The 14,689-nt window shown below is 36.9% G+C and overlaps 1 protein-coding gene across 1 annotated transcript in view; it reads left to right on the top strand.

Moving 5' to 3' along the window:
* The first annotated feature begins 865 nt into the window (after positions 1–865).
* Positions 866–14,689, top strand: part of LOC103781180 (kinesin-like protein KIF6) — a 56,044-nt gene continuing 42,220 nt past the window's right edge. The window contains exons 1-3 of the mRNA XM_008948883.1: positions 866–870; positions 1,786–1,932; positions 8,029–8,084. Of these exons, the coding sequence (XP_008947131.1) occupies positions 866–870; positions 1,786–1,932; positions 8,029–8,084 (208 nt within the window). The remainder of the gene's footprint in view (positions 871–1,785; positions 1,933–8,028; positions 8,085–14,689) is intronic.

The following is a 14,689-nucleotide window of genomic DNA, read 5'->3' as shown; positions in this document are numbered from 1 at the left end:
ACTGTACTGTATCTTTCTTTTATTTTCTTATTCAAAAAGGGTGGAACATTTCTGTGTGCTTTGCCATTCAAACATTCCTGGTGGTTCTATTTCCAACTCACAGTTTTTAGATTAGTAACAGATGTGCTAATTCTTTTGACTGAAACAGAGGGCAATTTTTTCTGCTGTATTTTGAATAATTTTTAAAAAACTATTACTGATTATTGAAACCTGAGTGGTAGTTTTTGTTACCAACCTTCACCATAAACAGTACCTTACAGAACTGAAATCTGGGTGAAGTCAGTGGGGTTGTTGTAAGTATGATGAGGGGCAGCAGAACATATTTGGACTAACTAAAATGCAGCTTGTGGAGCTAGACCCAAACAAGGTGTAGCATCCCAGTAGTACATCCCAACCTGTTTAAGTATTCTTTGTTAATATAGTATCCCCACTTACGCCAAAGTTGCAAAGCAGGTAGCCCAGAAAATAATTGGCATATATGTATATGTTTTCGTTTAATGCTGGTCCATTGGCATAATACGTACAGAAAACTCTTGTGCAGCAGAACTCCCAGAAAACTGTATAGCTCCTTTGTTAATATAGTATCCCCACTTACGCCAAAGTTGCAAAGCAGGTAGCCCAGAAAATAATTGGCGTATATGTTTTTGTTTAATGCTGGTCCATTGGCACAATACATACAGAAAACTCTTGTGGAGCAGAACTCCCAGAAAACAGTATAGCTCTTGTGCAAAATATATGTGGGGATATTGATCGCTCTGAAGCAGGAAGGAAGGCTTGTGAGTAAGACAGAAGACTCTAGTGGCAAAATAAACAAAGAATCAAAATCCAATTTAATAAATATAATTTTGAGGTTTAAGTTGCGACCATGAGGTTGTATTAAACGTGGAGCTATTTTGTGTTTGAATGTGAGATTCCTCCCTTTTTCTGCTCCTGAACTATCTTCATTCCTGTAGTTTAAGTGCAAGTCCCATCCTTACCCCTTGCTTGTTTATTGACATATATGCACATAGCACATATGCTGTTGTAATCCTTCATTCTTCTTAAGCCTTTGAATATTTTTTTAATGATAACACAGATGCCTGATTTCTTACTTGGATTTGTAGATAATTAGCAATGAGAACTGATAAATAATACATATTGTAATACCTTTCCATAGCAATTTTTAAAAGGTTTGAAGGCCAAATAGGTCTTGACCTTCTGGAGCACAAAAGGAAACAAATACTATGACAAAAATGAAAAATACAGGAACCAGCCATTTTTTGTAGGTGGAATACCTGCTTCACTTAAAACAGCATGACAATCACTCACTAATACATAATTAAAAGAAGCCTGAATATTTTTTTTTTTTCCAAGAATGCTGAAAATATTCAACATTTGTTTAGGCGCCAATATGAAACAGGGAATACTGAAGGAAATTGCAGTTTACTGCTGTGAAAATACCTCTGGCTGACACTCAAGAATATTTCAGATATTTTAAATTTTCAAAGTTTGGATTTCCTTAGGAACATTTTAAGTTGTCTTGAGAAATTATAAAGCTCAAACATTCAGACTTTAGAGATAGTAAATTAAATTAATTTGTCAGATAAGAGAAATCTGCTGTCAAAAATGCTTTCCTGTTAGTGGAAGACTGAACTTAGTTTTTTGGGTGCTTTAAGACCCGTGGAATAACTTGCTGTTTTTGTCTAAATAGGAGTTAAACACAAAATGTTTGTCTTTTAATGACTCTGAAATAGTTTTGCTGATTTCTTTTTGCTTTTGTTTTGTTTTGTTTTTTTCTTGGGGCAGGAGCAAAGATTGGTTTGGTTTGGTTTGGTTTTTTCTTGGGGCAGGAGCAAAGGTGTCACTTGGATACCAGGAGGCTTTTGAAGTTTTTAAGCGGGACCACGCTGACAAGATAACCATTGAGGACAACAAACAGCTTCTGAAACAGAGGTGAGTGCCACAGCAAGACACAGGTGAAGACAAACATCTGAGAGTTCATTAGGATTCTGCGTAGGAATGTGTGATGTTAGACCAGACATCCCAGGCTTGCATTGAGAACTTGGTACAGAAACTTTGCCTTTTCTTACTGGGGATGTTTCATATTCAGAAGGCACTGGGTGGTGACAGAATAAAAGTCTGGATAGAATAATAAAGTAGCATGAGGAATTTTAGTGCATATTTCCTTTGGTTTTATTCATCTTATCTTTACAGCCATGTTAAAGCAATGTGATCTTGAATTATCTAGAGGAAGTAAGACCCATGTGACTGAATGAATTACTGCAATTTCCATTGTCAAAAATGCTTTACTGGCTTCAGCACTGAGTTGGACAGTAAGCTAGGAGATGTTTAACATATGCTTTTGTCTGTTGTTTCTAACTTGTTTGCCATGTGATTTTAGATCCCTTCTACCAGTTTTGCACTCAAAACCAGAAACAATAGTTTCCTCCTCCATAGCTATTACTAATGCTGGCAAAACACTTCAAAATTGTCTAGAGGATATGGTGAGAACGGCAACACACAGAACACATGAATTTTCATAAAGCAGATTTTAAACATCTCAGAAATTGAACCACTAATACTTGTCTATGTTAATTGGATAACAGTACCATTTCAGTGTCAGCATTTCAAGTGCTAACCTTCCTTGTACTGCAAGAGAAATGCAAGGTTTTGAGATTGGAGATGCCAAAAGCAATCTACTTTTGTAATTAATGTTTCCCCTAAAAGTCTGGGGATTTTATTTTTCCTTCTTCCTTTTTTGTCCTGGGGTTTTCTCCTTCTTCAGGTTTCTCCTACTTTCTTCTGTTTTATTAATAACACAGTTTTCCCACCTAATAGGTGCAAAAGACATTGTTTGCAGGGTCACTGAGTCTTATTTACTTCAGTGAAACTGAAGCAGGAAATTATCTCCACACCTCTGTGACTTATTCAGTCTTACTATTTATCGCTTTTCTGAACTGAGTAACTTCCTACCTAGGTCTGTAACTTGGCCACAGGGACACAAATTGTCAAGGTATTACATATATGTAAGAATCTATCCATTTAAATTGGATGTTTATTAATGTCTTTCTTCTGATCAGTATATCAGATGGTGGCACATCATTGCATAAGTGATTGCCCTGCAAACATTTTTGGCATTGCTGCCTCTTGAGCAGAACACTTCATGGTCACAGCATGATAACAGAATCAATACAGTTCTGAGTCATGCTCTGCATTTCCTCTAGTTAATCACAATTCTTCCATGTTTTCTCTGTTTGTTACTACGATGAAGCAAACCAGTATTTCCTTCTGGTTGCAGAACATGTAATAGAGATGGGCAGAACCCACAAAGTCTGATGCCAGATTTGCTTTCCCTAAAGGACAAAGAGAGTCAGACTTGGGTAACCCCTCTCTAATATGCATCAGCTGATTGCTGCAATCAGTGCTAATGTGAATGCTGATACCCTGGAGCAAGACAGTTTTTCCCCTGCCCTTTGCAGTCGTTTTTAGCAAAGATGGCTATAGCTCCAAGTTTACTGAGTTCATTAGAATGGGTTTATATCAAGTCCAGTCTGTAATTTGGAATGTAGCCTCTGAACTACCAGTTACACAAAAGTTTTGTTATCCAGCCAGTGTTCAAATTGCACAGGAAGAAGTGTGTGGATACCACATGTTTAAAGGTTACCATAGCTTCCCTTTATATGTGAGCCTCTCATGTTAATAATTTTGTTTATAGTTGCATAACCACTTCTGTCATACCACAAACAGTATTTGGTTCACAAATTACTTATTTTTAGCTGTTTTATTTTTTCCTTTGGGTATTTTGGGTAGATTTTCTTGGCTTGCTAATTATCATAGAATCATAGAATAGTTTGGATTGGAAGGGACCTTCAAAGGTCATCTAGTCCACACCCTCTGCAATGAGCAGGGGCATCTTTAACTAGGTCAGGTTGTTCAGAGCCCCATCCAACCTGACCTGGAATGTTTTGGGGGTGGGACATCTACCACCTCTCTGGGCAACCTTTTCCAGTGGCTCACCACCTTCATTGTAAAAAATTTCCTTTTATCTAGTCTAAATTTACTGTCCTCTAGTTAAAACTGTTATTGCCACAGGCCCTGCTAAAAAGTGTGTCCCCATCTTTCTTATAAGCCCCCTTCAAGTACTGAAAAGCTGCATTAAGATTTCCCTGGAGCTTTCTCTTCTCCAGGCTGAACAACTCACCCAACCTTTCTTCACTGGAGAGGTCTTCCAGCCCTCTGACCTTTTTTGTGTTCCTCCTCTAGACCACCTCCAACAGGTCCATGTTTTTTCTCTGCTGTGGGCTCCAGAGCTGGATGCAGCAATCCAGGTGAGATCTTGCTAGAGCACAGCAGAAGGACAGAATGACCTGCCTCAATCTGCTGGCCACACTTCTTTTGATGCAGCCCAGGATACAGTTGGCCTTCTGGGCTGCAAGCACACATTGCCAGTTCATGTCCAGCTTTTCATCCACCAGTATCCCCAAGTCTTTCTCTTCTGGGCTGTTCTCAATCCCTTTATCCCCCAGCCTCTGTTGATCCTGGGGGATTGACTCAGCCCAGGTGCAGGACCCTGCACTCATGCCAATTTCTTATTCTATCCAGACTTATCCTGTCACCACCCAGTGCTTTCTGAATATGAAACATCCCCAGTAAGAAAAGGCAAAGTTTTTGTACCAAGTTCTCAATGCAAGCCTGGGATGTCTGGTCTAACATCATACATTCCTAGGCAGTATCCTAATGAACTCTCAGATGTTTGTCTTCACCTGTGTCTTGCTGAGGTGAGTGTCATGGCGAGACTGAAAGTGGGGAAGCTTATATAGTTAAGCATAATTTATCTCTGAAGTTCATTTACTGACTTACTGTTCAAATGAAAGACAATAGATTCAAGATATCCTGATTGGATAGTTGCCTATGGGAAGTTGCCTCGTGAGACAGAAAAAGTGATCTTCCACAGCTTATACAAATACAAAGCAATTCTTTTCCATTTTTCTGCCGTATGTTAATAACTGCTGCTTAAAAAAAAAAAAATCTGTGTTTATGCCCAGGCAGAATCAGATTTCTGCAATTTGGACTTCCTATATTTGACTTCCAGAGAACTTAATCATATCCTGTTTCTCAATCCAGCCATGTTCTCTTAGTATTGTAGCTCTGAGGAGGAGAAAAACTCATCTCATTTTCTGGTGAAATACACTACCAAGAAATCTTCCCAGCTGGACCACTCCAGTGTAATATTGCATACTGCACAAAGCTTTTAAGTCCCATCCTAGTCACTATTTCCAGTAGTAAAATTCTACTTAGCTCACAGATGTGATGTAAATCTAGTTTCCATTTTGTTCTCCATTAATTTTTTCCACTTTCTTCTTTCCTTGTGTTCTGTGTTTAAGCTGGTTAGCAGCTAACTTGTTTTTTCAGAATGTATGGATGAGTTTCACGGAAAGGATGAGTTTCACTTAGATCACTTGTTGTAATGTCTAATAATAAAAAAATCAGTGACTGTTCTTTTAATTCACTAAATGTCTCCATACTTTTATTAGACAGCCTCTGGGTTTGTCTTGGTTTACATCATGAATTAGAGATTTGTTTTGAAAAATCTTTTTTGTTTAATTACTGGCATTTGCATTCTTTGAGTGAGATGTTGGGGGAAATGTTTGTTCCACTAAAATTAGTGGCTATATACACTTTGAGGCTTCATCATAGAATGTATATCTTGTAGGTAATAGAAGACATGATTTGGCAACTTCAGCCTTTTTGTGGAGGATACAGATTAATTCTTTCCAGCTAACAATGTAATTTTTCACTCATCACTATTCATAGCAATATCACCACTATGCTAGATAATATCACCTTTATATCACAGGGCTGTCAGAAATAGCCTTTTCTCTTTCAATATTAGATTCAAATCTTATGTCTTTATCTGATTTATTTTGTTTGATTATAAGTCATAGTCGCAGATGGAATTTGTTGGACTCTCATAAATGAATGCCAAATTTCAGTTTGTTATTGTACCAGTTTATAAACTGTGGTGTTTGAGAAACCAGTGCATGGCCCATACAACTATTAGCAGTAACCTTGGAATAAGAGCTGAATAGATAGCTGGCTTGAATTTGTCCAGCTAAATTTCTCTGTGAACACAAATCAGAGTCAATAGTCAACAGGAGATTTCCCTAAGGAATTACAAAGTAATCAATGGACTTAGTATACCTAAAGGATTCTATGATTCTATGATTTGGCTCATGGGAGCTGAGGGAAGGAGAGAAGTACTTTGGGGTGTTTCCCTTTGCACTTTGCACAATCTTGAGTTTTGCTTGATTGCTTTACCCATGGAAAAAGCTTACACAGAAGTCTCACAGATGCTTCTAAGACTCCTGCCTTCATGTAAAAAACATTAAGTGCTGAGGAGCCCTCCAGCTTCAGCTATTTAGCCATGTTGAAATCAGCCTTGAAAGCGAGTATTTGTGAGCAGACATGAATGTAAACACCTGAAATTCTAACTGGTTCCAGTTTTACAGGAAAATAGACTAATTGAGAAGGGTCAATTTATCAAACCCCGCCTCCCTGGGGGAAGGTCTTATTTCTCTACTCTGTTTTGCCATTATTTGAGTTAAACAGAAATACAATATGTGGATTTCCTCAGTTACTTTGACTAGACCAAGAGACCTCCAGATCAGCTGAAGGCTTGCTTAACAATTAAGTTTTACAGTTCTGCCTCCACATTCAGCAAGGTTCAACTTGTACACGTCCACACAGTGATGCAGAATTTCATGTCAAGCCTAATGCCCTACAACAAATGTCACAATGCAGCAAATCATCCTTCTACATTACTATTTAGACAATTACAATAGATATTTCCTTGAACAAGCCTCAGTTCTTTCAGAGATTCTTCAGACTTTTCCATTGTACACTGAATTAATTGTAATTATTTTTACAGCAGAATATACCTGGCATTTGATATCCTGATATGCTATTTGTCCTAAAAAGTTTAGACAAGAAAATAACTGACAGCAACTGCTCTAAAAGATCAGAAAAATGACAGAAAAAAAGCACAAAAGAAGAAGGCATCAAGTTCTAGACAACTTTAGGGAATGTGGAGATTATAAGTGACTTTGTAAGGCTCTTTAAGCAGCTGATTTTTAAGGATATTACTTACATATTTCCTTAAGGACCAAAACATACAGTGAGCAATTGTAAAAAAGAAATTTCTGATAGTTAGAATATTTCACATACCATATGAAGATTTGATTATTTGAATGTAATAAGGAAGTGGTCTGTGAATTATTTTAGAAACATAACTGATGGGAATTTCACATTCTAAAAAAAGATGATTTCCAGTTTTGATTTGAGGTTAAGCTATTTACATACTACAAAAAGGGATTTTCTTTTAGCCTTTTTTTAAAGGCTTTGGCCTTTATTCATTGATTTGTACCCATCCTCTTCAGCCTGCTTCTTACTTGCTGTTTGCATATCTTTGTTTGGCTAGATCTGTATTTGAGCAGTAATTGAATATCATCCAGAAGTCTGCGTTCACATAAGGACTATCTGTAGACAAACAGAACAATTTAGTTTTGCCACACTGTCTAAGCTTTCTGTTGAGAAGTTTCTTAGTGACTGGTACGTACATTTTCACACAGCACAGTGATCATCAGTGATATGGAAATTACAGGCTGAAAATTGAAAATTCCTGATGAGCAGAAGTTCTAAAACTTTCAAATATTTTGTCTTAACTTTTCTTGGATTTATTTTTTTTTTGTTTTATACAGCTGCATATTAAAACATTGCAAGTAAACTAGCATATTAAAATTTAAGATAATCCAACTGTTAAGTTTTAAAAATTATTTCAATTCTGAAAAATCAAATAAATTTTTGTCCAGTAAACCTATTGTTTGCATGGTTTATTTAGACGACACAATCTTTTCTGATGGAAAATTGTTTTCAACTAGTTACACTTAGAAATCAAAAGCAGTCCTGAGTTATTCTGTATTTTATTGTAAACAGCTAGTTTAACTAGTTATTTTTTAGAATAATTCTGTGTCATTATGCTTGCATTGACAGGTTTCTAGAAGCAAAATGCCTTGGAGAAAAATTGAATGGAGTGAGAAACAAAATAAGTGAGTACTACTTTCATTGGTGTTTCTGAATTATATTTTGGGACAAAAGAATCAAAACCCATCATTTCAGATTGTGATATCTATGGATTAATGATTGTATTTATGTATAAATTTCAATAGTTTCTGATAAAAGGAGGTTTCATTGTTGAAATACCCCTGTCCACCTCCTTTGTACAGATTAATTAAAGCAAATCTGAGGAGTGCCTCAAAAAAATGGAGCTTCCAGTTTTGGATTGTTCAAAGCCAAAAATTGCCTACAGATACTTTTAACCCAAGCTACATCTTGTCTGATCTTCTTAGCAGCTTTTGGTATTTTCCTATCTGACTTCTGAGTTCTGTTGATTCCAAGCCTGTAGCTTCTTTCCTAAAAACTGGCTATTGCAGAATGGTGCCACAGAGTGGTAGAGGTTGGAAGAGACCTCTGGATATCATCTATTTCAACCACCCTGCTAAAGCAGGTTCACCTAGAACAGGTTGCACAAGATGCGTCTGAGTGGGTTTTGAATATCTCCAGAGGAGACTCCACAGCCTCTCTGGGCAGCCTGTTCCAGTGCTCTGTCACCCTCAAAGTAAGAGCTTATCAAGGCTCTCTGTCAGATGTCAAACTCAGTTTTGTTCTTATCCCTGAAGTCCTTGGAGATCAGGTCCATGTCCTCCTGAATGCACATATTCAGGTGAACCAAGTCCTTCAAGCTTCCAGACAGAGGCTGTGGGGGACTAGATTTAAAGGTAAACCAGCCTCCAAGGTCCACTGGTATAGACCTTGCTCTTAGTTTCTATCTCCTTCCTCTTTGTATGGCACCAGCACAGACATGGACAAAGAAGTAATTATCATCACTTCTTGACTTAAAACAGCAGTCAGGTTCTGGGAAGGGGCAAAAATCTCATGACATGACTGACAAGTGCTCTTTACTTTCACCATAGGCGTGATTATATTCTCTGCGGTCATGAGTAGTAGCTACTGCCAGATTCCCCTCCCAATCACCTTTGGGTATACCACAAGTCCCTCAGACATATTATGCTGTATATTTAAAGTTCTGTGAGCTATGTGGGAAGCCTCAGCTGTGTTGGCACTGTGTTTTCAGACCACAGCACAAAGGGTGTTTGGAAGGCATCCAGAACCAGAGACATCAGGTGTTGAGTCCTGCTGCAGCAGTGCTCTGAACACTGTGTTATTTCTATAAGACATGACACTTGAATCAACCTGCCTTCTCTTAGTAGGCTCATTTGTCTGCTTCAGACTGGCCAGAACATAAATGTCAGTGAAGAACTTGTGTATGCATAACCACAGATTGGCCCATGCCTACTGTGGAAGACAATGCCAAGCAACTGGAAGCATTTTGGGCGTTTGGGCAGCAGTGTACACAGGTGTGAACATGAGCCGTCATGTCAGGATGCAACCTCTTTGTCCTTGATGCTCTCTTGACGTCCACATTGTCCTGATTTACTTCTGTCTCCTAGATTTACTCGTCTGTGATAAGCCCAAGAGATTTCTTGGCCAAAGTCAGGACTGAGTGTCGAACTTCTTTCTCTTGCTGAAGTCAAAACCCATTTTTGTAGCAGGAATTGTGAACACCAGCTAGATAAGCAGCCACACACAAGCACATCCTTCTCAGTGCCTGGGGCTGTGACTGTGCTGCTCAAAAGCAGGAGCCTAACAGCCACCTTACGTACACTTTATAGCTGTTGCAAATGTCTTTAGGAGAGAGCAAATGTTTGGAGGGTATAGGAGACTGTCTAAGAAGTGGTGAGGCACATACCAGTCATGACGGTGCCACTTGTGTCATGTTGGGACAAAACTTGTGTGGTCTGTAAGTCCCTTGAGATTTACAGGAGTCTACTGTGGCAGCTCTCAGAAATAATGTAAGAAAGCAATGTAGATGTAGCCTTTCAGGACTCTGTTTTCATGGATCCCAGCAAAATCTAAAAGACATCTCTGGTTTGGACTGAATAGCTTTGGGGTTTTTCCCAGTAAGTTAAGCAAAACTTTTGATAGCAACAGTGCAGCAGAGTATGGATTTTGCTGCAATTAAAAGCAGCTGCTTCAAAAATTGGTTTGGGTTAAGTTGCTTCAGTGTTAGAAGTGAAACACTGAAGTATATTTGAGGAACATGAGCAATAAAAAAACCTGAGTGCTTATTCATATGTATGTGTAACCTAAAAGACTAAACAGGTCCCTTGAACAAAACAAGTGGCTGTGTAACAAACCAGTAGTTTTGTGCTGAACTTCACAATGCTTATGTGCCTCCTATAGGAAATGGTAATAGCTTGTAGTGCACATGAATATTTAAAAGCTCCTTTAAGAATCAAACTAGAAATGTCTCCATAGTTCTAAGAAAAACTTGCACAGAATTACACATTTTGGTTTTGGTATATAATGTGCAGTAAATTGTTTTGAAACTGAAAATTAATTTCGTTACTCCGTTTTTCTTGCTTTGATAGTAAAATGGAAAAATAGCCTTTTCATTTGGTTCATCCTGTAAATCTACTGTATAAGCAAGAGATTCCTTCCATGTTGTAAGCTTTTATTGCTATCCATATAATGATCTATGCAGATTATGAAGATGTACACTATTTTGTGGATGGTTTTTAAACAATGTTTGAGGCCTGAGTGATCACATTGTACAGTCCTTCCTTCAATCCTTTGTGTAAATTTTTGCAGCATGTGAAAATTAGCGCTCTGCTTAATATCAATAATATATTTTATTCACATATCCTTTTTTCCTGTCAAGCCTTCTTTTGATGGTAGTTTTTAATAAATCTACCTATTAGCACCTCTCTTAACAATTACTAAATCTTTGGATCCAGTATGACACTTGCTGACTTATTCAGCTTAGTCAATGCAATTACACTAGTTTATATAGTTTAGCAGCCTGAAACAATTTTTTGGTTAAGTCTGTCTCATCATAGCATACATACTCAGGAGACCATTAAAGATGCTAAGTAAGGTTACTAACCTGCCAAATTTTTACTGAAAACGTGGTAGGAGAAATAAGAGTCATCTGTGGCCTGCAACTAGATCTTTAATTTACTTTTACTGTTGTTTCAGTTTCCTTAAGCATTCCTGGCTGCCTTGTTGTGCACAATCAAGAACAGATCCCATCAATATCAGTTTCTGTTATTTTGAAGCTACACTTAATAGTATAAAACTATGCACCACAGAGGCCATAGAGCACATTTCATGCACTCTGATTATATTTTGAGATAGAGACAGCAGTTGGCTGTAACTTCTACTTTATAAATACCCTTTCATTATAATTCTGGAGATTTTAGTGTTTTGCAGTGGAAAGCACACAAACTATTCCAACCACTTCTCAATTACACTGGCCTTTCAAAAACATCAGGAAGTTAGGGCTGGAAAAAGAAATTTGCAGTAAGTTTATCGTGGTAAGCTTTTGCTGATGTTATTGCTTGCATGAAAAGATTAAGGAAAACTGTCTAGATCTAAGCTGGAGTTTAAGTGTAGAGTGACTGCAATATCAGAAATGAGATGTTGTGGCTAGCATGCCCTTTTGCAACTACACCATGTAGTCCTGGACTCCCTCTCCATTTATGTTTAATAGCACTGCAAAGAATGCAGATATTTTAAGATTATTTTTATGGAAAATAATATGTATATCTTAGATTCTTCATTGTGCTTACCTTTCAAAATTATCTCCCAGAAATAAGAAGATGAATTTTATTCTAGTTGATTTTTTTTTTTTCTGATACTTAAAAAAAAAAAAAAGGTAAGTGTTTCTAATCCATTTCTTTTTAGTGATCCTGTTTACTGCATCATCACACAAACCTCTGTATAGGCATAAATAAAGGAGCAGAGGGCTTTGGTGCAAGTATTGTGGGACACTTCTTTATGGAAGTCAATATACTTTATAAATACACCACCAAAAGGCATAGCAATGAAGTATGGATTTTGAGTATGTCGTCATGTCTGGACTGGCTTGAGTGAACTATTCTGAATTGTTTACATATGCCTGGAGAATGTACCAAAGGACTAGACTTTATAAGACAAATACAGAAAACCAACATAAGTAAAACTGGAAAGAAATAACTGACAGGTCAGGAAACTAGTGAGAACACTGTAAAAATCATAGGAGAAGTGGAAAGTGGGCCAGCACTGAGACACGAGTAAATTTTTGCCTTTCTAGTCAAGACTTAAGACTGGAGAAAAGACTCAAGTTGGAGAAAATTAATTTAATTTATTGCCAATTAAAACAGAGCTAGAGGGTGAGAAATAAAGACAAAACCTTTGAAGTCAGAACTTCTCTCTTTATCAGGGTTAGCAGGAGTTTTATTTCTAGGATGCTGTTATCAGTAATGTGGTTGTACAGCATTACCAAGAACATTCTGTGTGACAGGATTCTGACAGTAAGAATGCCATGTATGAACAAATTGCAAAGCATTAATACCAAAAAAAAAAGGAAAAAAAGGCTCAATGCTACCACATTGATCACACAGCAAGTCAGAGTTAGGGGGAATTAAATATTTTCAGTGTAAATTAAACTGATATATTGTTTCAGAACTTCGTGACTAAAACCATTGCCTATATACAAGAATGTACTACATGTTAGATGCATTTAATATTAGTAAAGAGTTCTACTTCATTATACAAATATCTGTCTGTTTTGGGGTATTTATACCTCTATAAGGTTTAGTTTTATCCAAAAGGGGAAAAAAAACCCAAACAAACCAACAACCCTAAATGGTGTTTAAAGCCCAAAGGGAAGCAGCTGTTGTTTTTAGTCTGTCCAGAAATCAGCGAACGTTATGACTGAAGCTGGGAGAGGGAAGGGCAAACTCATGTGGGAGTAATAACTGTGTGAGGAAGCAGACACTCTCGGAATGGAAAAGGGTAGGTGGGTGGATTATGTGCACATGATGTTGATGATGCAACAATACCCACAGGAATGCTGAGATGTCGTACTGCTCTGCCTCATTTCAAGCTTTGATTTTAGTGCACAAGATTATAGGCTACCAAGGCCAATTACAATCTTTAGTGAGGGCATGTCCCAGTATTGTAAAGTAAGTTTACTGAAGAGTCTTCATTTAACTGGCTTGCAAATTACTCAATTTTCCTATGTATCATAATTAATGGAGGGCTACACAGAAGTGGTGAGGACTGGAGGAGAGTGAGGACAAGACATCACAGTGCTCAAGGATAGTATTGATCCTGATTCACTGCCTTCTTATCTTGCACTGTTACTTCTGTGAATGCAAAGTAGATATTAAACCTTATCAGAACCTAAATAATGCAAAACCTGAATTTATAATCTTTTTTTTTCTATTTGCAAGACTTAATATATGTATACATAAAAATTATTTTGTTATGGTTATAACACATAGAGTTAACCAAGTAGACCTAATTTTAACCTCCAGAGTAAGAAAGTTTCATGTAAGGTTTTCCTTTACACATGCACAATTTTGTGAAGGGAACTAATAGCAACTTTTTGCATAGCTAAGAAATGAAATAAGATGAAGTGATGTTTTTCAGGAAGAGGGGATCTGAGAGCACTCTGTTGGCTACATTGTATATCTACACTGTTTTAGCTTCACATGCAGGCAATAAATTACTTTGAAAAAGGAGAATCAGTTAGTTAAGAACTAGAATCCCAAGGATGATACTAGGAATGTTATGCTTATTTTAGACTGAAAGAATTAAAGGAATACATGCATGAGCAAAAAGCATTTTTAAAGCTTTTGCTGAAGAAGTGCATGAACTTAGGAAGGATAGCATTTTTCTGCTGAAGAAAAATTCCATGCTTTACATAGAACTTAAATGAAACTAAAATGCTGTGCTGATTTGCTCTATGTAGAGAAAATTCATTAAGAATAACATGTCCCTTTCATAAAGCTCAATACTATTGGTAGTATTATGTATTGATTTTATACTAATATACATGTTCTGACTCAGAGACATTAGCTTACTGGATATTGTTTCAGCCATGAATGGAGTAAGGCTATAAGGGAGAAATTGCTGTGCTTTGAAATGCATTCCATTCTTCAGCGTAATATTCTGAGATATTTTTTTCTTTTGTGGAAATAAACATTGAGACTTCATAGCTGCTGATTAATATTAATTCACTGTTCTAGTTTAATTCCAGAAAGTATCAAGGACTTACGCAGACATATCTGATATATATGCTCAGTGAATTTTACTGGAAATGACCAGTGCAGAAATAAAAATGGCAAGATTTTATTTTAAAAAGGATTGAGAAACTCCAAGAAGAAAGGTTACATTCCACAGGCAAATCTGGTTCAAATGAGATGCAAACAACTCATAAATAAATGAATTCAGTATGCAGATTTAATGAACAGATAACTCAATAATATTCCACAGCATTCCATTCTTCAGGTAGCTTAGTTTGAATTGCTGTTCTCAGCAGAGACCTTTAAACTTCATGGAACTTGAAATCTTGAATTCCTCACTAAAAAAAAAACCTCTAGCTGAGGTCAGTTTGAGTTCTACTTGTGTAAGGATTGAAAAGAAAATTCTGAAAAGATTTCCATATTTGGCTTTTTTGTTATTTTAGTTAATAAAGGGCAACAAACATTAGATACAGCAGTAACTGTTTCAAACAAATAATATCACACATACTGTGAAATATTTT

This window comes from Merops nubicus, unplaced genomic scaffold (genome assembly GCF_000691845.1).
Source record: "Merops nubicus isolate BGI_N331 unplaced genomic scaffold, ASM69184v1 scaffold1311, whole genome shotgun sequence".
NCBI classification, from domain to species: Eukaryota; Metazoa; Chordata; class Aves; order Coraciiformes; family Meropidae; genus Merops; species Merops nubicus.
The sequence above is the reverse complement of the archived record's forward strand: the minus strand, read 5'-3'. Positions and strand labels throughout refer to the sequence as shown.